At 42.4% G+C, this 26,071-nt stretch overlaps 2 protein-coding genes across 5 annotated transcripts; both read left to right on the top strand.

Moving 5' to 3' along the window:
* The first annotated feature begins 2,465 nt into the window (after window positions 1-2,465).
* Window positions 2,466-8,022, top strand: LOC110489850. Of its 2 annotated transcripts, XM_036945577.1 has the most exons (13): window positions 2,466-2,868; window positions 2,983-3,050; window positions 3,150-3,195; window positions 3,447-3,499; window positions 3,989-4,043; window positions 4,424-4,558; window positions 4,795-4,889; window positions 4,985-5,033; window positions 5,135-5,235; window positions 5,525-5,611; window positions 5,746-5,847; window positions 6,097-6,216; window positions 7,692-8,022. In XM_036945577.1, exons 1-13 carry the CDS (start codon window positions 2,703-2,705, stop codon window positions 7,740-7,742), a joined length of 1,128 nt encoding a protein of 375 aa, XP_036801472.1. In that variant the 5' UTR covers window positions 2,466-2,702; the 3' UTR covers window positions 7,743-8,022. The 2 variants fall into 2 exon arrangements, with proteins under 2 accessions (XP_036801472.1, XP_036801471.1); XM_036945576.1 differs by lacking the exon at window positions 7,692-8,022 and having other exon boundaries at window positions 6,097-6,789.
* Window positions 8,023-13,780: 5,758 nt separating this feature from the next.
* LOC110489849 (annexin A13) lies at window positions 13,781-24,322 on the top strand. 3 transcript variants are annotated; one of them, XM_036944115.1, is made up of 11 exons: window positions 13,781-13,927; window positions 16,866-16,941; window positions 17,129-17,223; window positions 17,851-18,021; window positions 18,141-18,174; window positions 19,463-19,542; window positions 19,879-19,947; window positions 20,033-20,134; window positions 20,355-20,430; window positions 20,698-20,810; window positions 22,640-24,322. In XM_036944115.1, exons 1-11 carry the CDS (start codon window positions 13,841-13,843, stop codon window positions 22,757-22,759), a joined length of 1,023 nt encoding a protein of 340 aa, XP_036800010.1. In that variant the 5' UTR covers window positions 13,781-13,840; the 3' UTR covers window positions 22,760-24,322. The 3 variants fall into 3 exon arrangements, with proteins under 3 accessions (XP_036800010.1, XP_036800012.1, XP_036800011.1); XM_036944117.1 differs by lacking the exon at window positions 13,781-13,927 and adding an exon at window positions 15,708-15,863; XM_036944116.1 differs by lacking the exon at window positions 13,781-13,927 and adding an exon at window positions 15,977-16,436.
* Window positions 24,323-26,071: the final 1,749 nt, after the last annotated feature.

Genomic DNA, 26,071 nt, shown 5'->3' with positions numbered 1-26,071 from the left:
AGCACACCCACACCTTCTCCACCCGCACCAGTTTTATAATATTGTGTAGGGTAAGTCTATAGTGTGTGTGTGTGTGTGTGTGTGCGTGCGTGCATGCGTGCGTGTGTGTGAGTGAGAGAGTGTGTAAGAGAGTGTGTGAGAGAGAGGGGGGCATTTGGCTTACAGTCAGTTGCCTATTTATTGCTATTAGATTGAAATGGCTTCTATTAGGGTTATAAAGTGATGATTATTTGACGTAAGCCTTTATTGTTAGTAGTTTGGACTTGAATCGTGTGGAGCTTATGACCCTTTGCAATCAATACCAATAGGCTATCTGTTTCGTGCTGCAGTAAAGGATGTGAATGTCTGTAGCCTTTAAGCCACAGTTGGCTATTTTCTAATCTATTACACTTGCATCCTCGCTTCAAGCGCGTTGTTTAGTATACTATTACATTTTCCCACATCAACTTTGCTAGAACGGGTCCTCAACCTTAGGGAAATCAGTGGTTGTGCACTGACCCCTCGTGGATACAACCAGTAGGCTACTGTCACAGAAACGAGGAAAACATGAATGAAAGCAGTGCGCAGTTTAGGTCTACTTGATGAAGAAATCAGAGACGCGCGTTGTCATGGCATTCGACATTTATGACGTAATGATAAAGTAGATCGCAATGTTCTATATCAATTTAGCGCCATTCGCGACACCATCGTTGTCGCTTTCTCCCAAATTCCCATTCCTGATCAGTTTCTATCGTCTGAGTCGTCTGCGGTCCAAAATTATTATTTTATGTGCGAGTGTTATATAAGATCAGTTCTTGTAAGTATTGACTGTATGAATTTAAGTTACTTTATTTGAGTTGTTTTATCTAATGAAGAAGCTCTCAAATATGTTTATTATGACCGCTATAGTTAAGCAGTCTGCCTGCATTTTGATTTATTCTCATAAATAAATTATATATCACCTTGATTAATGCTGTATGCTACTGAATTACTTCTCATGACTTGGTTTGTTTCAAAAGTTGGCCTACATCAGATCTACCATCAAGGGAAGGTATGGAGACTCCGGAAGGTGACCAGTTCAACCCTACTCAGGAAATGCAGTGTCCATCAACTGTGGTGTGTATTTATTCCCCATGCTTGGGGATTGCGTACTGTAGGGCAGGCAATGTCCTTGCTATGCTTCCCTCATTCATACTGTAGGAAATCACATGGAGTGATGCTTATGCCATTGCCCATGTTAAATCAGTGATCACCCTACATAAAGACAAAATAAAGTTCTGTAAGAAATAATAGACCGACAGAATTCATGTCAGGAAATGAAGAGTTTTTTCGATAGTCAAATCTATGACTTGAATTTGGTTGACAATAAACGTAAACGTTGTAAACCACAAGGTTCCATGGTTGGGATGTGTATGGGTTGTGGGGTCCACCCTGGTCATTCCCTAGCCACACCTATAACCATTTCCTTGTTTAGAAACCGACTTGATTTTGCAATTTCGTTTGTGACTCATAGCCTGATCCTACAGCCTACATGTGAGTGCATTTTGGTTAGATTCTCTATGGCAACTGATTCATCTGTGAATGCACATGATGATTTACATGACATTTGTGCCCTCTTGTTGTTTTTTGTGCTGATTGACCATTAAAATGTTGTCTGTGCACTGGATGAAGGGCAGGCGAAGTGTGGAGATGAAAAGTGTCGCGAAGGAGTTCTTCTGTCTCACTGATGAGACAGACCAAGGGAGGGTGAGTGTGTCAACACGTGGAGCCAGTATGAGGCGCAGCCACACTCCTGGACACTGCAAAGGGAGTGAATCTGTTCTGCTTAGGTGAGTACTACCCGTTTATTGGCATGCTAGTTAAGTATAGATAGCAGCGTCCCGGAGTAGTAGGCGTGTCGAAAGAAATGGGGAAAAAAACAAATTGAACAGGGTTTGACAGTAGCCTATTTTGTTCAGTCGCTTTCTGGAAGTGCATGGAGGATGCTTAAGCATTTTTAATCACATACAACTCAAACTTTTATGAAAGCAAACATGGCAAATTGTTACCGTTGTACAAAGTGCCATGAACAGTATTGTTCAGTCTTAATACTTTTCACATTCACACCTCTAACTTGCATTAAAGCAATCGTGACGAAACATGAACACCTGCCTTCAGGTTCACCTAATTGTAATGTTTTGATTGTGTAACGTGCGCGTAGTATCAGACGGGTGTCAGTGTAGCCCATTTTCCCGGGAAGCTCACTTCTGAAATTGGTCATCAACTCATGTCTGCCCTTGTGTTTAGAAATGAGGCATCGACAAGTTTAATAATGGCATTGCGTATACTAGCCTATACAATTGCAATGAAATGGGATACATGTAAAATGTTCACAACATGAAAGCATGTTAAGATACGTGCTTTTACATGCAATGCTTTTCCACTGCCTGAGTTATTTCACGACACCACCATTCTGAGTTTCCCAAACGTCCTCAAATTAATTTCGATGCGCAGTCATACACAGTCATGTTTCCACAAATCTGCACTCGCTGACAGAAAGTCAGACCAATACATGTGCTCTTTCGATACGCCTACTTTCTTTCGACACACCCAGTCTCTGGCCGCCTTATCGGGCTGCAGCTATCCCTTTCTCATGTTAGTATTTACAGTGATTGGCCAGCATAGGCCATGTACTGGTGCATTCAAGACAACTGGGAACTCGGGAGAAACGATGTCGTCATATCATGACGTTGGAAGTTGGAGAATTCCGAGGTCCCAGTTGTTTTGAACGCGGCATTACGAATCAAGAGACTTCTTTCAGGACTGTGACCTTGGATTATAATGATGGTGATGACTATGATGATACAGAGGGAATCGCTGAACTTACAACAAAACCAGAAGTCACAGAAGGTACTAATTATTTCACTCAACAATACAACTAGGATAACAGATAATAGGCAGTGGAAATAATGTATCAGTTATTGACACTTCTCTCAATTACAGTCTGTTTGCTTCTGTGTTTAGAATGGATGTCAGTCATGGAGGCAAAACTCCCAGAGTTACCAGTTCATAAAAAGGAGACCTCAAGAACGGTAAACAAGAACAAGGACCTCCCATGACGCAGACACAGAAATATAGAATTAATTGAACAATTCAAACATATACATAAATAGAATTGATTTGAATTTCAGAAATGTGAGTCTCCAAAAGAATATATTCAGCTCCAAAGTGATACAGGTACAGTGTACACTGTAGACATAATCATGATGTTCTGTTAAATCAACAACTACCTATAATCTCTCATGCCAACTAAGAACTACTTAAGCAGACTGACGCTTGTTTTGTTTTCAGTCAAAGAAAGAACTAGCTTATGTCCTCAGAATGTTAGTCTGCAGTACTTGGCCTATAACTTTTACAATTAAAACTGCTCTCATACAGTATACTGTAAATGTTGGCATTTGAAAAAGCATGACATTTTATTTTATAAGGGATGAGTGTACCAGAAATACAGACAAGGATGAAAGATCAGGCCAAGATACTGGTGAGTCACAGCGTACCAGAGGAGGCTGGTGGTAGGAGCTATAGGAGGACTGGCTTATTGTAATGACTGGAATGGAGTGAATGGAACAGAGACAAACATGTGACTTACATATGTTTAATGTGTTTGATACGTTCCGTTTTTTCTCCATTGCAGCCATTTCAATGAGCCTCGTGTAGCTCCTCCCTCCAGGCTCCTCTGCAACGTACTGTCTGAATCAAGGACAAGTGCCCATAATTCCCACCCGTACGTCATTATACACTCTTTTCCCTTGAATTTTCTCTGAAATTTCAGCATGAACGTTGTATGTTATAATACGTTTTTAAAAAACTTGCTCGTTACCTAAGGTTATGCCATACTTTCTGTTTCATGTTCTTGCTTGATGTAGATAGGCTCTAGCCAAGTACTGCAGTTGAGATTTCTCAAAACCTACTGAAAGCCCTTGCTGTTGGGGCCGCTGTGGTTCACTGTGTTTACGCTATCTGCTTTCAGTCACCACTAAAGCCTTTCAGTGAGGGATATGAGGCTGCATTCCTCAGGGACAGAAGTGAGATCATTCAGTCATTATTATTGTTATTATTATTATTACAAGTCATTTAAACATTACTGTTACAAATGGAGGTATGCGTTATCATAAATCACATTGATGACATAACTTAGTTTCAAGAGATCTGAGTCTCAAACATTGATAATGATAAATGACACTAAGGGAGGTTGAAGATGGATCGTCCCCCGGCTGGTGTCGTTTAATCAGTATAATTACAAATAATCATAGATCATGTTTATGAAATATCTGCCTCCCATTGAGTCATCCCGTGATGTCTGTGTTTTGGTACTATCATGATGATGGAGTGTCTTAATGGAGGTTTCCTCTGTGAAGCCACCTGGTTTGTGTCATGGGCCTCTGTCACTTCCTGTGTTTTGCAGTGCGAAGGCTCTGCAGAAGATCAGGACCTCCTTTCTCGCTGTTCTCCCCTACGGAAAGCCTGGGGGACATACTGTACAGGAAAACCAAGCATGTGTTTGACTACACAGTCACGGACATGAAAGACAAAAAGCCTGGTGAGTCAGCCTGATAGTGGGATTTGGAAATAAAATGTATTGAACGCTACAACAAAGAGACAGATAGGATAGCATCTATTGGAAAGGCCTGGGGTCCTATTCAGTCACAATCGGTCACAGGCGTTCAGGATTAATACCAGAAAATATATTTGTATATAAGTATAGCAGTATGATCTTTTTTTATTTCACATGCTTTGTACTAGAGATTAAATTAATCAAATGATGCCACATTGCAGGTGTTTCAAGGTGTGGTTCCAATCTAAACCAATGTGTTAGACCAGCCCTTCCAGTACGGAAGGGCTTCAATGTATCCACATCTAGGTACAGCCAGGTGAGTAATATACTGTAACTGAGATGATGTTCTCACACACACACACACACACACACAATGGTACAGTGGTAACCTGTATTTATCTTATTTTTCAGAGAAGGGAACAATCAATTGATCAGATGACGGTGATCAGAAAAGATCATGGTAAGATCCTATACTAATTCCCTCTGTTTTAATGTACAAAGAAACACACTGGACATACCCAATTGTAAACTGTAACTTTTGTGTTCTTGTTCCCACTTTAGTCGGTAGGCCTTTACTAATGCTGAAAGGCAATGCAAGTCTAACCAACAGTGATGGAAGCAACAACACAGATTCATTTGCTTATTCACCCAGACTCACAAAGGTATCAGAACCCTTTATTGATATTATGTTGGTATTGATTTAGTAAGAATGTCATTAACGTTTTATAGTCCTGAATAAACGAAGCAACATTTATATAGCCGTTGGCTTTTTTTTTACTGACATCATTGATAATGAGCCAGTAGTCGTACATGTACTAGCTTCAATGAAACACAGGAGGCCAGTGTTGCTCTACATTTGACTCAAATCATCCAACATGCTCAGCTTATTCATATGTCGAGCACATAGGATAGGCTCTGCCATAACAAAATATATTGACATCTTTAATCTAGGGTAAACCATCAACCTCCTCTCAGCCAGGACCTGACACCAGGATCCCACCAGTTGTAACCAGGAAGCATTCTGACATCATCAGAGAGGCAATCACTTTATAAACTGTTGTGCCCCCCAAAATAAGCTTTTGTCCGTGTTAAAAGAGCAGATCATGCTAATTTTGCCGTTTTAAAAAAAAATGTTGAACCAGACTCCATGACCAATATGCTGTAACTTATAGGAAAGAAAGAGGGACTACTACAAAGACCTGTGTCAGCAGGTGGAGGAGAAGAGACAACAAAAAGCGAGGGAGAGGAGAAGGATTACCACCGCCGAACAAACTGTGAGTCATCTCAAGCATAATTATTCTGTTACCCATACCTTCTATATAGAGATCGGACAGGAACTTGTCACCTTTTTCAGTCACATGATCCTCATTATACCCTACCTCAAAGTAGTCCAATGGATCCTAAACCATTATCTTCATGATTGTTTGGAATAATTATACACAACAATGGTCACTGATAGTGATTGACTCAATTGGAAGGACTGACATTGACAGATTGCACTTCAATCGCCTTGTCATTGGCAGCACAATGAGACAATGCAGTTCTTCACCTGGGGGATGCCAGGGAGCGGAGCCCCAAACTACCACCTGGACTCTGTGAGAAGGAACAAGTTCAGTTCCACAGAAATGATACCCCAGGAACAGGTATCCAGGGAACAAGGGAACAAAGTAAAAGTTTTAGGCTTTTGCTTAGTATGAAAATAATATGGGTTAGGATCAGGGTTAGGATTAGAATTTTAGGTAAGGATTTAATTGTAACAAATGTTACAATTAACCTCCATTACAACTCTAATCCGAGTCTTAATAATTATTGTCATCAACTATATATAAACAATTATTTATGGATTTAAGCAAAATTTCCAAGGCAGGTACTGTAGCTACACTAACCAAACATTAGCACATTGGATAACAGCTGTCTAAGTTAGTTCTAATTTGAGTTATTTAGTTACTTTGCCCGTGTTACTTTGTTCCCCGGTCTAACCCACTACCATTCACTACATAGAAGCAGGTAAACCTTTGTTAACAGGGCCCATATTCACAAGATGTCTGAATTGGAGCACTGATCTAGAATCAGTTTTATTTTTATTTTTTTTTCATGTTTGAGGTCATTTGAAAAGGAACAGGAGTACCGCAATACTCTAGGAGCTCAGATGCAATAATTGAATAACCAACGTTTCGACAGACAAGCTGTCGTCATCAGGGTATAATGACAAGCACTGCGGGTCACTAGTTTATATAGTTTCAAGGGACACACAGGTGTCTGTAATCATGGCTGGGTGTGGCTTGATTTTATTGGTTAATTTACAGATATAAATATAACATTTTAAAAAGCATGAACGGATAACATATGATCATAGATACAATTTGGCTACATAAGCCTACAAACATTTACAATGAATAGCAAAATCACAAGAATGGCTTCAGATCAAAGTCTACGTTGAGACCGACGGGAGCAAGGGTCTTTCAATTAAAGATCCAGGCAGCCTCTCGTTTTAACAATACATTTTCAAGGTCACCCCCTCTCCTAGGGAAGGGGACTTGCTCGATGCCGATATAACAAAGGGACAAAATAGAGGTTTGCTTCCAAAAAGTGGGCCGCAACTGGGTATGTAGAGTTTTTGCACCTAATGGTGCTTTTGAGATTCTTACTTATAATTCGCGCTTCGTTTTACCCACATCATTTTTTACCACAAGGACAAGTTACAAGATAAAGAAATGCCTTAGTGGAGTTCAGTACGTGATAACGCCTTTGATTGGGATCTGTTTCCCTGTTTGAGGGTGTTTAAAGGATCTGCATTTGTAAGAGCCATTACACTTGTAGTTTCCATCGGGTGGAGGCGCAAATAGACGTTGTGCATTTTTGGGTGTTAAATCAGTGTTTACCAATTGATCTCTGAGAATACAACCAAGGGAGGGTCCGAAAAACACATTACAGATACTGTCATCAGATCTTAGAATGTGCCAATGTTTGTGAACGATTCCCTTAATTTGTTCAGAGCACTTTGAATAGCACGTTGTTTGAGGTCATAACATAGTCTGGATGCTGATTCATAGTGCCCATTAAACCCTGTTTTGGTGGATAGATGGACCTCTGAATGCTGTCTTTGTTCTCTCCTCAGCTCCGCTGTAAAGGCTTCAGCGGGATCCCTTTTCATCTGCATGTCAAATGATGGCCATTTTATGGTCCCCCCCAGCCCAGACGATTGATGCTCAGCTCAGACAACTGATAAACCCATTAAACTAACGCAGTAGTAGACCAAACTCTGCGCTCTGCTGACTTTTGTCCCATAGGTGATAGATAAGTCATCAATTAGCTGGATTTCAGCACTCATTGGCACTTATATCCATTGATTAATTTACTGTTTCAAACTCCCATATGTGCATAACCACACTCAAAACAATTCTGGATCCACACATTCTGATGGTGTTCAAATCAGTTGTGATGGTAGGGATGCACATAAACAGTTTTATATATATATATATATATATATATATATATATATACACACACACATACAGTGCCTTGCGAAAGTATTTGGCCCCCTTGAACTTTGCGACCTTTTGCCACATTTCAGGCTTCAAACATAAAGATATAAAACTGTATTTTTTTGTGAAGAATCAACAACAAGTGGGACACAATCATGAAGTGGAACGACATTTATTGGATATTTCAATCTTTTTTAACAAATCAAAAGCTGAAAAATTGGGCGTGCAAAATTATTCAGCCCCCTTAAGTTAATACATTGTAGCGCCACCTTTTGCTGCAATTACAGCTGTAAGTCGCTTGGGGTATGTCTCTATCAGTTTTGCACATCGAGAGACTGCAATTTTCTCCCATTCCTCCTTGCAAAACAGCTCGAGCTGTTTTGTTTGTTTTGAATTTTACCCCTTTTGGATACCACAAAATTGGGGAGAAAAAGGGGGAAAATTCAAAACAAACACAAAAAAAAACATTTTTTTAAAAGCCGATACTGATTAAGCGGACGATTTTTATTTATTAATTACAACAAAACTGAATTAACACTTAGTAAATAATGAAACATGTTAAATTTGTTAAATTTGGTTTAAATAATGCAAAAACAAAGTGTTGGAGAAGAAAGTAAGAATGTGCTATGTAAGAAAGCTAACGTTTCAGTTCCTTGCGCAGAACATGAGAACATATGAAAGCTGGTGGTTCCTTTTAACATGAGTCTTCATTCAATATTCCCAGGTAAGAAGTTTTAGGTTGTAGTTATTATAGGAATTATAAGACTATTTCCCTCTATACCATTTGTATTTCATTAACCTTTGACTATTGGGTGTTATATGCACTTTAGTATTGCCAGTGTAACAGTATAGCTTCCGTCCCTCTCCTCGCTCCTCCCTGGGCTCGAACCAGCAACACAACGACAACAGCCACCATCGAAGCAGCATTCCCCATTTCACTTCGGTTAGACCAGCCTCATCTCGGGTGTTGATAGGCTTGAAGTCATAAACAGCGCAATACTTGACGCACAACGAAGAGCTGCTGGCAAAACGCACGAAAGTGCTGTTTGAATGAATGTTTATGCTCCTGCTTTTGCCTACCACCGCTCAGTCAGATACTTAGATACATATAATCAGAATGAGTATACAAGTAACGCAGGACACGCTATATAATATCTAGTAATATCATCAACCATGTGTAGTTAACTAGTGATTATAATTGATTGTTTTTTATAAGATAAGTTTAATGCTAGCTAGCAATTTACCTTGGTTTACTGCATTCGCGTAACAGGCAGTCTCCTTGTGGACTGCAACGAGAGAGAGGCAGGTCGTTATTGCATTGGACTAGTTAACTGTAAAGTTTCAAGATTGGATCCCCTGAGCTGACAAGGTGAATATCTGTCGTTCTGCCCCTGAAGGAGGCAGTTAACCCACCGTTCCTAGTGTAACAGATGTGAAATGGCTAGCTAGTTAGCGGTGGTGCGCGCTAATAGCGTTTCAATCGGTGACATCACTTGCTCTGAGACCTTGAAGTAGTGGTTCCCCAGCTTTTGTGGAGCGATGAGTAACGATGCTTCGTGGGTGTCAGTTGTTGATGTGTGCAGAGGGTCTCTGGTTCGAGCCCGGGTATGGGCGTGAGGACGGATTAAAGTTATACTGTTACACTAGGCCGTCATTGAAAATAAGAATGTGTTCTAACTGACTTGCCTAGTTAAATAAAGGTATAAAAAAATTAATTATAATAATAATCGGCGCCCAAAAATATCAATTTCCGATTGTTATGAAAACTTGAAATCGGCCCTAATTAATCGTCCATTCCAATTAATCGGTCGACCTCTAGTACGTAGATTGGGTGGGCTATTTACAGATGGACTATGTACAGCTGCAGCGATCGGTTAGCTGCTCAGATAGCTGATGTTTAAAGTTAGTGAGGGAAATATAAATCTCCAGCTTCAGCGATTTTTGCAATTCGTTCCAGTCACTGGCAGCAGAGAACTGGAAGGAATGGCGGCCAAAGGAGGTGTTGGCTTTGGGTATTACCAGTGAGATATACCTGCTGGAGCGCGTGCTACGGGTGGGTGTTGTTATCGTGACCAGTGAGCTGAGATAAGGCGGAGCTTTACCTAGCATAGACTTATAGATGACCTGGAGCCAGTGGGTCCCGGTAGCGAGAGCCAGCAGTGGTGGGTGGTATAAGGTGCTTTGGTAACAAAACGGATGGCACTATGATAGACTGCATCCAGTTTGCTGAGTAGAGTATTGGAAGCTATTTTGTAGATGACATCGCCGAAGTGGAGGATCAGTAGGATAGTCTGTTTTACTAGGGTGAGTTTGGCGTCGTGAGGCTTTGTTGCGAAATAGAAAGCCAAATCTAGATTTGATTTTGGATTGGAGATGTTTAATATGAGTCTGGAAGGAGAGTTTACAGTCTAGCCAGACACCTAGGTATTTGTAGTTGTCCACATATTCTAGGCCAGAACCGTCCAGGGTAGTGATGCTAGTCGGGCGGGCGGGTGCTGGGCAGCGAACGGTTGAAAAGCATGCATTTGGTTTTACTAGCATTTAAGAGCAGTTGGAGGCCACGGAAGGAGTGTTGTATGGCATTGAAGCTCGTTTGGAGGTTAGTTAACACAGTGTCCAAAGAAGGGCCAGATGTATACAGAATGGTGTCGTCTGCGTAGAGGCGGATCAGGGAATCACCTGCAGCAAGAGCGACCTCATTGATATATACAGAGAAAAGAGTCGGCCCGAGAATTGAACCCTGTGGTATCCCCATAGAGACTGCCAGAGGTCCGGACAACAGAACCTCCGATTTGACACACTGAACTCTGTCTGCGAAGTAGTTCGAGGCAAGCAACACTGAGGCATGCATGAGAGCATCAGCTGTTCCGGACGACTGTGTGATCACGCTCTCCGTAGCCGACGTGAGTAAGACCTTTAAACAGGTCAACATACACAAGGCTGCGGGGCCAGACGGATTACCAGGACGTGTGCTCCGGGTATGTACTGACCAACTGGCGGGTGTCTTCACTGACATTTTCAACATGTCCCTGATTGAGTCTGTAATACCAACATGCTTCAAGCAGACCACCATAGTCCCTGTGCCCAAGAACATGAAGGCAACCTGCCTAAATGACTACAGACCCGTAGCACTCACGTCCGTAGCCATGAAGTGCTTTGAAAGGCTGGTAATGGCTCACATCAACACAATTATCCCAGAAATCCTAGACCCACTCCAATTTGCATACCACCCAAACAGATCCACAGATGATGCAATCTCTATTGCACTCCACACTGCCCTTTCCCACCTGGACAAAATTAACACCTATGTGAGAATGCTGTTCATTGACTACAGCTCAGCATTCAACAGCATAGTCGTTCTGCATACAAATCTGTCGTTCCTCCCCTGAACAGGCTGTTAACCCACTGTTCCTAGGCCGTCATTGAAAATAAGAATTTGTTCTTAACTGACTTGCCTAGTTAAAAGGTCAAATTTATTTAAAAAAAATAGTACCCTCAAAGCTCATCACCAAGCTAAGGATCCTGGGACTAAACAGCTCCCTCTGCAACTGGATCCTGGACTTCCTGACAGGCCGCCTCCAGGTGGTGAGGGTAGGTAGCAACACATCTGCCACGCTGATCCTCAACACTGGAGCTCCCCAGGGGTGCGTGCTCAGTCCCCTCCTGTACTCCCTGTTCACCCACAACTGCATGGCCCAGCACGACTCCAACACCATCATTACCACAACAGTGGTAGGCCTGATCACCGACACCAACAGCCTATAGGGAGGAGGTCAGAGACCTGGCCGGGTGGTGCCAGAATAACAACCTATCCCTCAATGTAACCAAGACTAAGGAGATGATTGTGGACTACAGGAAAAGGAGCACCGAGCACGTCCCCATTCTCATCGATGGGGCTGTAGTGGAGCAGGTTGAGAGCTTCAAATTCCTTGGTGTCCACATCAACAACAAACTAGATTGGTCCAAACACACCAAGACAGTCGTAAAGAGGGCACGACAAAGCCTATTCCCCCTCAGGAAACTAAAAAGATTTGGCATGGGTCCTGAGATCCTCAAAGGGTTCTACAGCTGCAACATCGAGAGCATCCTGACCGGTTGCATCACTGCCTGGTACGGCAATTGCTCGTTCTCCAACCGCAAGGCACTTCAGAGGGTAGTGCGTACGGCCCAGTACATCACTGGGGCAAAGCTGCCTGCCATCCAGGACTTCTACACCAGGCGGTGTCAGAGGAAGGCCCTACAAATTGTCAAAGACCCCAGCCACCCCAGTCATAGACTGTTCTCTTTACTACAGCATGGCAAGTGGTACTGGAGTGCCACGTCTAGGACAAAAAGGCTTCTCAGCTGTTTTTACCCCCAAGCCATAAGACTCCTGAACAGGTAACCAATGGTTACCGGGACTATTTGCATTGTGTGCCCCCCTCCCCCCAACCCATATTTTACGCTGCTGCTACTCTCTGTTTATCTTATATGCTTAGTCACTTTAACTATACATTCATGTACAAACTACCTAAATTGGCCCGACCAACCAGTGCTCCCGCACATTGGCTAACCGGGCTATCTGAGGAAAGCATGGCCAGCCGTAGAGAAATGCTTATTGACATTTTCGATTATCATGGATTTATCGGTAGTGACCGTGTTACCTAGCCTCAGAGTAGTGGGCAGCTGGGAGGAGGTGCTCTTGTTCTCCATGGACTTTACAGTGTCCCAAAACTTTTTGGAGTTAGAGCTACAGGATGCAAATTTTTGTTTGAAAAAGCTAACCTTTGCTTTCCTGACTGACTGTGTGTATTGGTTCCTGACTTCCCTGAACAGTTGCATATCGCGGGGACTATTCGACGCTATTGCAGTCCGCCACAGGATGTTTTTGTGCTGATCAAGGGCAGTCAGGTATGGAGTGAACCAAGGGCTATATCTGTTCTTAGTTCTACATTTTTTGAAAGGGGAATGCTTATTTAAGATGGTGAGGAAATTACTTTAAAGAACGACCAGGCATCCACGACTGATGGGATGAGGTCAATATCCTTCCAGGATACCCGGGCCAGGTCGATTAGAAAGGCCTGCTCGCAGAAGTGTTTTAGGGAGTGTTTGACAGTGAAGAGGGGTGGTCGTTTGACCGCAGGCAATGAGGCAGTGATCGGTGAGATCCTGACTGAAAACAGCAGAGGTGTATTTGAATGGCACGTTGTTTGAGGTCATAACATAGTCTGGATGCTGATTCATAGTGCCCATTAAACCCTGTTTTGGTGGATAGATGGACCTCTGAATGCTGTCTTTGTTCTCTCCTCAGCTCCGCTGTAAAGGCTTCAGCGGGATTCCTTTTCATCTGCATCCTGATTGAAAACAGCAGAGGTGTATTTGGAGGGCAAGTTGGTCAGGATAATATCTATGAGGGTGCCCATGTTTACGGATTTAGGGTTGTACCTGGTGGGTTCCTTGATGATTTGTGTGAGATTGAGGGCATCTAGCTTAGCTTGTAGGACTGCTGGGGTGTTAAGCATATCCCAGTTTAGGTCACCAACAGAACGAACTCTGAAGATAAATGAGGGGCAATCAATTCACATATGGTGTCCAGGACACAGCTGGGAGCTGAGGGGGGTCTATAACAGGCGGCAATGGTGAGAGACTTATTCTGGATAGATTCATTTTTAAAATTAGAAGCTCGAACTGTTTGGGCATAGACCTGGAAAGTATGCCAGAACTTTGCAAGCTGTCTCTGCAGTATATTGCAACTCCTCACCCTTTGGCAGTTCTATCTTGACAGAAAATGTTGTAGTTGGGCATGGAAATCTCAGAAGTTTTGGTGGCCTTCCTGAACCAGGATTCATACACGGCATGGACATCAGGGTTGGCGGAGTGTGCTAAAGCAGTGAGTAAAACAAATTTACGGAGGAGGCTTCTGATGTTAAAATGCATGAAACCAAGGCTTTTTCGATTACAGAAGTCAACAAATGAGAATGCCTGGGGACACGCAGGGCCTGGGTTAACCTCCACATCACCCAAGGAACAGAGGAGGAGTAAGATGAGGGTACGGCTAAAGGCTATCAAAACTTGTTGTCTAGTGCATTGGGAACAGAGAGTAAAAGGAGCAGATTTCTGGGCGTGGTAGAATAGATTCAGGCCAGAATCTGCAGTATGGTGGGGTGCGGGTACAGTGGAGGTAAGCCCAGGCGCTGAGGGATGATAAGAGAGGTTGCATCTCTGGATGTGCTGGTTATACTGGGTGAGGTCACTGCATGTGTGGGGAGTGGGACAAAGTTGTTGAGTGGGACTAGGGGCTCCACTGTAAACTAAAACAATGATAACTATCTTAAACAACAGTATACAAGGGATATTGACATTTGAGAGAGACATAAAGCTAGGCATAAAGCAATCACAGGTGTTGATTGGGAGAGCTAGCTAAGACAACGGGTAAGACAACAACAGCTAATCAACTAAGACAACAACAGGTAAAATGGTGATGAATGGGCTACACACCGGGCCTGAGTTCGGGGCTAGGGCCGACAGATAAAGAAATAAACAAAATGGAGTACTGTGATAAACAAACAGTCCAGCAGGCATCAGCTATGTAGCCAAGTGATCATATGGTACAGTGAACAGCAATAGATGGGAGCAGGGAAGCCGCGGCGTAGTCGTTACTACGCTAGCACACGGGAGACACAGCGTTTAAAGTTAGCAGGCGGGGTTAAGTAGAAACAACTACAATGTTGACATAATATGCAACTATAGGTATTTTATCTGTATAAAATATAGCTGATTGACCATTATCTAATACATATTAAATGTATGTTCTAATGCCTTATTGTCATCTGCAAACTTCCTGTAAGGGTAATTAATTAAGGTAAAGTTGATAACATTGAATAGGTTGTTCCTGTTGGTGCTGTCAGGTTGGCTTGCACATTAAAATCCAAGAGGATGAGTCACTCTCTAATTGCACTGTTCTGTGGCAGTGGCATTGGGATATTTAATTGTCCCAAGGTTTTTTAGGCCAACTGGGTATAATTTCAGTGGGGACAGGATTATTTTCCTCCAGTGGGTGGCTAATTAACATAGAGACAATTCTAAAGTGCAGGGAAGAAGCTGTGATTAAACTGTAAGCTACCAGGTTTGTAATTTCAATGAACAGCAGCCTGCCTCATCAACAGGAGAGGTGGCTGTGAAAAGGTGTCTAGTTGTCACTGTGATACCCTGGACATAAATCCTGATCTTACTGTTCTATTCGGTAATGTGCGTGGACAGTGGGCACGCACAGACATCAATAATGTCAGCTGGTTGAATTTGATTCAATCGGCATTTTCTTTGGAATGTTTTAGCAGGTCTAGTGCCAATTCGATTTGCGTTCATAGCTCTTAGGCTACTTGATTTACTTGGGTATATTTTTTGTAATTATTGATAAATCCATATTTACTAGTATAGACAATTTGAGCACAAAGTTCATATCTTTATTATTCTGAGTAGCATATGTATCAATGTAGTCTCTTGGAATCATCTTTGAGTATAACATAGTTTGGAGAATAATAATATGTTTAATAATATCCCCATAGTAAATGTAGTTTTGTGTTCATAACATTTCAAATTTAAGGATGACGATCTTAGATGTTCGCCTTTCGAGTCGCTATCTCCGACGTAAGTAAATAGTTAACTGAAGGAGGTGCTTTCAATTCCGTTATATTTCTGCGCGATGACGTTGCACATTCGTTTTACTCGCCAAGTCCTTCCACAACTACGGTAAAGAATCCGACTCTCCTCAGCAGCCCAAGACTCACAACAGCGAGACAAACTTTTCGAAAATGGGCAACTGTCAAGTGAGTACCATGCTTGTTTTTTTTTAAACGTAGGCCTATGCGCATGCTGAAATTGCGGCTAGAAATGCGAATGAAATGTTAAAATTTAGGCCCTACTCTATGGTCAGAAAAAAACATCTCGAAGATGTGGAGAAAAAACGTAAAATAAGGCATATCTATTGAAAAGTATAGGCCTATAAAATACGTTGAATACATTTTTACAATTGCTGTGTAAATGTTTAATTGTAAGGGATGTGGACATCTTCATCAAAACGATTATCCAAACGACATTCCACACTAATCTCAAAAACAAATCTCGCGTAATTTGGTCAACTGCTTGCAGAATGTGGCTACGGGAGATTTACACACTACCACAATTGAATGCGGGGTTATGGATCACTTTCTGAGGTTGATTTTAAAATGTAAAAAAATCCACATAGCCTTTGAAATGTCACACATGCGACTCATGTGACAGTGAGGCAGGGGAAACGCAGAGGAAGTCGCCACTGCGGAATTCGTCACAATCCCGTTAGATTAATGTAGGCCTAAACAATGAGTGAATCCGAGCGGAAGGCTATGGGTGGGATTAGGTTGGTGAGTGTGTTTCCATTGTCCTCTCAATTTCGCCTATGGGGCGCTACGCCCTTCTACTTTGTTTGGTTAAAACACGGCAGCGGCCAAATTCCTCAGCTAGTGCATTTCTTGCCATTGCGTTCTCCCCCTCCCATGTCATGTTACATTCTAATAGGTTTACGGCAGTTTTATTACATATGTGAACAATTGATTCAAAACTTTCATAAAGCTATTCAGATGTCCAATCTTTTGTTGATTTGAGGGGTGGCAGACATGATGGCTCCTATGAAGAACTAAACTAAGGGAAAGCAGAAATTACAATAGATTAGGCCTACTAAGTGTGTGTTTAAAAAAACAACACAACATTGAGATACAATAGTGGTGGTTGTGTTGATATTAGCATTTTATTGTCTTGTTTATGTCATAACAAAAACAAATGGTTAATTTCAGCCCACTATCGTGCCATATGAGGAGTTTGATGTTATGGCTGATATAAAGGCCATACGCAAAGCCTGTAAAGGCTTGGGTAAGTTGCGATCTTTTTAGTTAATTTATAATTATGGCATTCCAGGGATGCTTCTACTCCGTGAGTGAGAGATTGACAGACCGTTCCAAACAATGTGTGTTTACTTATAAGTAACATATCTGTGCAAATGCTTTTTAAAGGTACAGTGTGGCACCAGTTTATTTATTGATTGTGTCCTGTTGTGCAGGCACTGATGAACAAGCCATCATTGACATACTGGCTAACCGCTGTGCAGCCCAGCGGATGGAAATTAAACAAGCCTATTTTGATAAATATGACGATGTGAGTATCAAACACATTTTTATTCAAAGTAGAAGAATCTGACCATTGCACCGGTTCCAATCCAAGTGCCAATGCCGTTGACAAACTCCAGGCGGTGCTATGGTCAGATGACATGAAAATAGAGGTCTTTGGTCAAACATACCAGTCGTGGGTTTGGTGTCGAAAAAGCGATGCATGTGCAGAAAAGAGCCTCCTACCTACTGTAAAATATGGTGGTGGATCTCTGATGTTATGAGGCTACTTTGCTTCCACTTGTCCTGAGGTCTATGTTAAGGTCTAAGACATTTTGAAGTACAAGGACATTTTAGCCCAAAACCTGGTCGCCTCTACCAGAAAGCTGAAACTTTGCTGCAAGTGGATCTTCCAGCAAGACAACCACTCCAACCACACATCAAAATCCACAAAAAAATTGTTAATTGACCACAAAATCAACATTTTGCCTTGTTCTTGGACTTGAACCCCACTGAAAACGTGTGGTTTGAATTGAGGGCAGTCCATAAACACAGATGAAGGATATCAAGGATCTGGAAAGATTCTGTATGAAAGAATGGTCAGAGACCCCCCCCCCCCCCCCCCCCCCCCCCCCCCACACCCATCTCTCTCTCTTTCTCTCTTTCTCTGGAGAAGGAGTTGGTGGATGTGCTGAAGAGTGAGCTGGGGGGGAACTTTGAGAATGCCGTCCTGGCCATGCTGGACCCTCCAGTCGTCTATGCAGTGAAGGAGCTCAGGAGGGCCATGAAGGGAGCAGGCACTGATGAGGATACTCTGGTGGAGATTCTGTGCACTGCCACAAACGCTGTATGTTTTCTGTTTCATTCTGAATAGAATCCTATAAGTCATGGGAAAAAGAAAATGCTGTTCAAGATTTAAAAACATAACGGTCTGCTTAAGATTTATTTTTCGCTCTTTCCCAACAGGATATTCACATGTTCAAAGAATGCTACTTTCAGGGTAAGTATCAATTTCATTCTCACGCTGCACCTTAAAGCTGGCATCCTTATTAATGGTGAAACAGCCACATCCAGCCAGTACCAATGCTACCCCTCACTCAATCAAGTTGTCTTTTTACATAATTATTTCTAACAGAATACTTACCAGGGTTGTGAACGCAGGAGGACACTCATTGGGCTCCAGTTAATAGTTGGCATAACTTGAGAGACCCATAAGGCTTTGTAGCATACAGGTCACATAATCAAAATCTAGAACAGTGACTAAAGTTCTAAAGCAGGCGGTACCTGCTGTACTAGGCGGTGATACAGCCTGACAGGGTGCTCTCAATGCTGCGTCTGTAGACGTTTGTGAGGCCAAGCTGTCCGTGTGAATGGACCCTTTTAGGTTGCCAGTGGCGTGCACACCGAAGAACTTGAAGCTTTTGAACCTCTACTGTGGCCACGTCTACGTGGATGGGGGCGTGCTCTCACTTTTGTCTCCAGTAGTCCACGATCAGCTCCTTCGTTTTTGTTGACGATGAGGGAGAGGTCATTCTCCTGGCACCACTCCGGTTAGGACTCTCCCCTCCTCCCTGTAGGCTGTCTCTTCATTGTTGGTAATCAGGCCTACCACTGTTGTGTTGTCAGCAAATCTTGATGATTGAGTTTGAGACGTGCGTAGCCACACATTCATGGGAGTACAGGAGTGGGCTGAGCACGAACCCGTGTGGGATCCCCGTGTTGAGGATCAGCGTGGCAGAGGTGTTGTTGCTTACCTTAACCACTTTGGGTCGGCCCGTCAGAAAGTCCAGAACCTAGTTGCACAGGGAGGGTTTCAGTCCCAGGGTACCTAGCTTAGTGATGAGCTTTGAGGGCACTATGGTGTTGGAGGCTGAGCCGTAGTCCATAAACAGCATTCGCAAACTCTGCCATCTAGCCAGGTTTTTGGGTTTGGATACATTCTAACTGAATCATCCATCCTGTTGTTTTCTGTGCTGCTGATTCACTTTTGTTAGGGTTGTGATTTAAAAATATATATAAATAAAAAAGAAAACACACCTTACTTTTTTTTTATAACACCCATAATAACAAGATATGTTTTTTTTTTACCACAATCCTGAATCAGAAGTTAATCAGCAGTACAGAAAACCACAACAGGTTGGGAAGAATCTTAACAGAATGACACCCGCTTTCCACAATGGCTCAAATAGAATGACATCAGCAGTTATATAAATAACAAGGGAACTCCCATTCCTCTGCCCTTAATCTCATATTATCCCTGTCTGTCTGTCTGTCTGTGACTTCTCTAGTGCATGAACGGGACCTGGAATCAGATGTCGAAGGGGACACTAGTGGAGATGTGAGAAACCTGCTCACTGCTCTTTTACAGGTAAGTGGCCCCATGGTTTCACTCTTGGACTCTTGCCATGTAACACAATTAGATTTCTTTGGACTGAAATCGAGCTCCCTCTGCCTGACCTCTCTCTTAACCCTAAGACTCTCTCCCTCGGTCTCTCTCTTGCTCTTTCTCTCACACACACACACACACACACACACACACACACACACACACACACACACACACACACACACACACATTGGCTGTCTGCCTGCTTTTCCAATGTCCTTTCATTAGTAAAATGGAGGCCAGATACAATATCCTGAGCCAGACAGAAAGGCTACATTTCATCTCACCACAGAAGTCAGTGAAAGCTTTCTGTTCTAGGGCACCAGAGATGAGACTTACGATGTGGATGAGGGTCTGGCTGAAGCAGATGCCACCGCCCTGTTTGAGGTATGGCATGGAGAAGTGCATTCAAGAAACCACAATATCAAGAAGTGGATTTACCTGTTTCATTTAAATCATATTTACTATTTAGGCTGGTGAGGGATGTTTTGGGACGGATGAATCCACTTTCAGCTTCGTCCTGGCCAACCGAAACTACCTTCAGCTACAGGCCACCTTCAAGGTGTATGAGCAGGTGGGTCTGCTATTAGCAGCCTATGTCTGTTCACACAAGCTGAAACGAGTGCCTTGAATATTTATAGATATAAATAATAATAAAGGGTTATACTTCAATGTATTTTATTTAGAACCTGTGGTAAGTCTATTTAATTGGAAGCACATCGGGCTCCTTTTGCTGTAGCTATCCTCTGTACCAGTGTTTATGCTTATATTCATTCCCTCCCTGCTTTACCCAGCTCTCTGGAACTGAAATTCTGGATGCCATTGATAATGAGGTCTCTGGGACACTGAAGGACTGTTACATCACACTTGGTATGTATACAAGTTGGCGTATGTGTGTTTGTGTGTGGGTGCAGAGATCTGAGGCCAGAGACACTGAAGGGATGCATGTGACTTGAGTAAAGTGGGTATTACTCAGTATTTAGTTGGTTGTGTGGGTGGCTATTCAGAATTTCCTTTAGCTAGCCTGCGTTTGTTCAAAATGTCAAATGGTGTTTTACAATACAGGCCTATAAACCAGTAACGAATTAGAAGTAACTGACAGTATATTTGAATGCCTTTCTGATTTTCTATTTTCAGTGAGGGTTGCTAAAAACCCTCAGCTGTATTTCGCCCGGCGACTGAATGAAGCCATGAAAGGAGCAGGCACTGATGAGGACACCCTCATCCGCATCCTTGTATGCCGCTCTGAGGTACGGTAACCTATGGATCCAAACTCTCTGACAGAACCTTAGCATGGTTCTTGGGTCTATCAGACACCAAATCATTTGTGACCACTGACTACATTGTGATTGCATGCATTTAAGGGATTTTTGAATAGTTTCTGTTATGGACACGTGATCATTTCTCCATAGCACATTTATAAAACCGGGGGAGGCTATGCTATCAAGCAAGGCTATACTAACTTTGTGGACTACCATGGCAACACTTGAAGGCACTATAAACTCAGCAAAAAAAGAAACGTCCTCTCACTGTCAACTGCGTTTATTTTCTGCAAACTAACATGTGTAAATATTTGTATGAACATAACAAGATTCAACAACTGAGACACAAACTGAACAAGTTCCACAGACATGTGACTAACAGAAATGGGTCCCTGAACAGAGGGGGAGGGGGGGGGGGTCAAAATCAAAAGTAACAGTCATTATTTGGTGTGGCCACCAGCTGCATTAAGTACAGCAGTGCATCTCCTCCTCATGGACTGCACCAGATTTGCCAGTTCTTGCTGTGAGATGTTACCCCACTCTTCCACTAAGGCACCTGCAAGTTCCCAGACATTTCTGGGGGGAATGGCCCTAGCCCTCACCCTCCGATCCAACAGGTCCCAGACATGCTCAGTGGGATTGAGATCCGGGCTCTTCGCTGGCCATGGCAGAACACTGACATTCCTGTCTTGCAGGAAATCACGCACAGCACGAGCACTATGGCTGGTGGCTTTGTCATGCTGGAGGGTCATGTCAGGATGAGCCTGCAGGAAGGGTACCACAATCGGAAGGAGGATGTCTTCCCTGTAACGCACAGCATTGAGGTTGCCTGCAATGACAACAAGCTCAGTCCGATGATGTTGTGACACACCACCCCAGACCATGACGGACCCTCCACCTCCAAATCGATCCCGCTCCAGAGTATAGGCCTCTGTGTAACGCTCATTCCTTTGACGATAAACGCAAATCCGACCATCACACTAGGTGAGACGCAACCGTGACTCGTTAGAGAAGAGCACTTTTTGCCAGGCCTGTCTGGTCCGATGACGGTGGGTTTGTGCCCATAGGCGACGTTGATGCCGGTGTTGTCTGGTGAGGACCTGCCTTACAACAGGCATACAAGCCCTCAGTCCAGCCTCTCTCAGCCTATTGCGGACAGTCTGAGCACTGATGGAGGGATTGTGCGTTCCTGGTGTAACTCAGGTAGTTGTTGTTACCATCCTGTACCTGTCCCGCAGGTGTGATGTTCGAATGTACTGATCACTGCGAGGACGATCAGCTGTCCGTCCTGTCTCCCTGTAGCGCTGTCTTAGGCGTCTCACAGTACGGACATTGCAATGTATTGCCATGGCCACATCTGCAGTCCTCATGCCTCCTTGCAGCATGCCTAAGGCACGTTCACCCAGATGAGCAGGGACCCTGGGCATCTTTTTTTTTGTGTTTTTCAGAGTCCGTAGAAAGGCTTCTTTAGTGTCCTAAGTTTTCATAACTGTGACCTTAATTGCCTACCGTCTGTAAGCTGTTAGTGTCTTAATGACCGTTCCACAGATGCATGTTCATTAATTGTTTTTCATTGAACAAGCATGGGCAAGTGTTTAAACTCTCTTTAAAATGAAGATCTGTGAAGTTATTTCGATTTTTACGAATTATCTTTGAAAGACAGCGTCCTGAAAAAGGGACGTTTATTTTTTTGCTGAGTTTACATGGCTCAGGGAATTGTGTAATCATATAAGAAAATGCCCCTTTTAGACTACTTGACTTGGAATCTAAAAGCAGACAAATGTCAGCTAAAGAGGTATGTGTTTTCTGTTCAACAGTATGATCTGGAGACCATTAAAGACATGTACCTGGAGAAGTATGACATGTCCCTGAAGGATGCCATCAAATCTGAGTGTGGTGGAGACTTCAAACGTCTCCTGCTGGCTATCTGCCATTGAGAGAGCGGCGAGAGAGCAGAGTGCCTGAAAGGGACCGAGGGTGCTGCTGCTCACTCCTGGACAAACTAACGCTACTTACAATCGGTCCTACTGTCCTCAAACATGCGACATTCTCGGATAGGGCAGGGGGTGGAACTGCAGATAGCTCAAATCCAGCTGGTTCTGTTCTCCTGATTTGGCATTGATGTCTAGGTTCCCTACAAAAGTGTTATCAATATGTGGCTACCATATTTGATCTACTTATCTAAAGGCAGTTGGATGCTCATAACATACCATGTGGTGTGATTGGTTTTGATCGAGAGGAGTGCTAGGACTAGAGACTTACCTTAGACCAGCGCTCCACATTACCAGTGAAACTTAGTAGCCCTAGTCCTTGAAATTCTGTTTACTATGTACAGTTGTGTGACTAGATCTCAAATTCCTAAATTCTCTTTTCTGCAGTTAAATTGAAGTTCAGTAGGATCAGGTGGTTCAGTGCTTGGTAGGAAGGTCAGTCTGCACACAAGGGCATTTGTAGGAACTGGGACAGGGTGTTGCTGGAAGATTATGGTTATGCATTGTATTGGACTTATCTGTCTTATACAGATGAGACCTATTCCATTGAGCAGTGATCATATTTTTGAGCTTGCATTTAAAATGATCAGCAAACATTTTGTCCATGCTTAGTGAGACACCAATTTGGATTTGATCTATCCAGTGCCAGTACCTTCCACCCCCAACCTCCATCTTCAGTATTAACAAGTGTTTATAAACTGTTAGCTAGCTAGTTATGTGCAATCTGTCCATCTACCTTGAAGTTATAACTTAAATGAAGGAGAAATGAAAGTGTCCTTAAGAAGCAATGGTATTTTATATGCCATGAATCAATGCATATATAATATTGATATTATTTTTAAATAATCAACACTACCACTCCAAAGATAAGTACATTGTAATTCTACTGTCTGATTAATCTTCACGGTGTTAGTCAAAAACAGTTATTTAATTTAAAAAACTGACTATGCATTGACTTCATGCTTCAATATGTTGCAAGGGAAACTGCTGTGACAAATCTTCAAACACCTCATAAAATGTTTGTATTGCAAGACTAACACTAAAACTATTAACTGCATTAAAACTGCAGTATTATATATCATTCAAATGTGTTTAAAGATTTACTGTATACACAAGAAGGTATTTGAAAAGGTCTCGGAAGGTATTTGAGAAAAGATTTAGACTTGTACCTATGAAGTATCTAAACTCTTTGAATAGCATGGTCTAAAATGTTACGACCACTGTCACTTCTGTGTCCCATAATGGCAGCCGTATTTTTAACATATTCCTATATTAGGAATTAGGTCATATTAGAAAGTCCTGTAATCTCAGCTGCATAACTTGAGATATTTGTAACATTTTATAGTGCTGGCTAGGCTACTATGAATTCCATGCAAGAGAGGATAATGTCAACAGGTTTCAGACCGTGCACACCTGCCCTTATGAAAAGATATGGAATAGGGACCAATATTTGCCTCTGTATCAGCAAAATAATACATGCAAATTACAGAATAAAATGTATCTAAAATTGTTTTTGTGTTTTTTTTTTTGTGAACATGGGTCTGTTTATGGAATCATATTTTACTGTACCTATTCAATATGTTTATTGGCCTAGATATAGGGATACATAAATACCATTAGTGTAAAAGGGGAGATGTTACAATCACTGCAAAGTGCTCATGTTTCAAAGTTGATGCGATTTATAGACTGTACAGGGAAGACAACCTTAATATTCAACCTCCTGTCCTTCGAATACAGTTTGTTTCATGCTCTCTGTGATGAGTCTTTGGTCGTGTTCCCCTCCTTAGATGTTACATGCATCAACCAATGGTTACATGCCACCTCATCGACTGTTCTGTCAGAGACCAGATTGCTATATTGTGGGTTGTGTTCCTCTGCTCAGAGCAATGACTGTATATGAATGGACAAAGCCATTGATCACGTGAAACCATTCATTCCTATGTGAAGACTGAAAAGCGCATTGAAGCCAAATGAAGTCAGTTAAGATGGCGTTTCATGGAGACATAAAATGCTCAGTTTAAGATATTCTAGGAAGTGACGTTGCAGGCAAGCTCAGTGCTGCCCCCTCTCATTGAGTAACTCAAATTGGAGGCTGAATTGGGTACTGCAGACTGCAATTTGCAACTACATTATGCATATCTATTCTTCTGGGTGCGATTTTAATATAATCGGTTCAAGGACATACATCTTGTGTATTAGAAGTAATTATTGTTACCATGATTTTCTTCAACTTTGTATTTATTTATGCGAAGACTGACCACAAAGATTGCCATTTTTCCATTCACTATAATGGGGATCCTGTTTTCTGCTAACAGTGCCTAGAGTATCGCGGTCAGCCTTGATCTTCCGGGGCTTCATCAATGAGAGGGGGCAGTCGTTCTCCCCTGGGTGCAATTACCATGAAAGTCCTGGACCAGATATAATGACGAGATATCTATGTCTCCGCCCTAACAATGGGATTCGTTGTCCACAGAGCGTAACGGCGGGCTGTCAAGCTCCTGCCTACTCATCTATTTGAATACATTTTTGAATATTCTATGTATGTTGACGTCAACCACCTGTACTCAATGAAGAGTGAGATGCTATGCTATACTCATGAATATGCATAGACAGTCTCGAATTTCAACAGGGACAACTCCAATATAAAGTGTTTTTCTCAATGTTGCGGGGTCACGTGCATCACACGTATATCAGTAAACTCAAAACAACATTAAGAAACTTCTATTAGATCAAATGAGCCTCACGTATCAAAATAGCAATTCATTTTTATCTTGACTAAATTTGACACTCGCTAGTTTCCCCCCATACAAAACGTCTCACTTGCTTAATAATTAATGATCTGCTTAACGTGGACAGATTTTGGGCGGAGTAAACGCTCATGCTTCGCCTCTTCCTCTCTGTCTGGGCTTAGAGCAGGGGTGTCAAACTAATTCCATGGAGGGCCTAGTGTCTGCTGGGTTGCCTTTTTTCCTTTCAATTAAGATCTAGACAATCAGGTGAGGGGAGTTCCTTTCTAATTAGTGACCTTAATTTATCAATCAAGTACACAGTAGGATCAAAAACCAGGAGACATTCAGCCTTCTGTGGAATTAGTTTTGACACATGTGGCTTATAGTTTTACCAAAGATAAGTTTAGAAACTCTGTGGTTTTAGCCAGAGACAGAAGAGGAAGTGAGACAGCCCACACGCTGTTTTTTCTGGTTCAATGAAAGTCAATTAACTAAATCATATTTCACTTAGGGCCCCCAAAAGGCTCTG

The sequence above is a fragment of the Oncorhynchus mykiss genome, chromosome 15, assembly GCF_013265735.2.
Source record: "Oncorhynchus mykiss isolate Arlee chromosome 15, USDA_OmykA_1.1, whole genome shotgun sequence".
NCBI classification, from domain to species: domain Eukaryota; kingdom Metazoa; phylum Chordata; class Actinopteri; order Salmoniformes; family Salmonidae; genus Oncorhynchus; species Oncorhynchus mykiss.
This window is presented reverse-complemented; position numbering and strand designations above follow the sequence as displayed.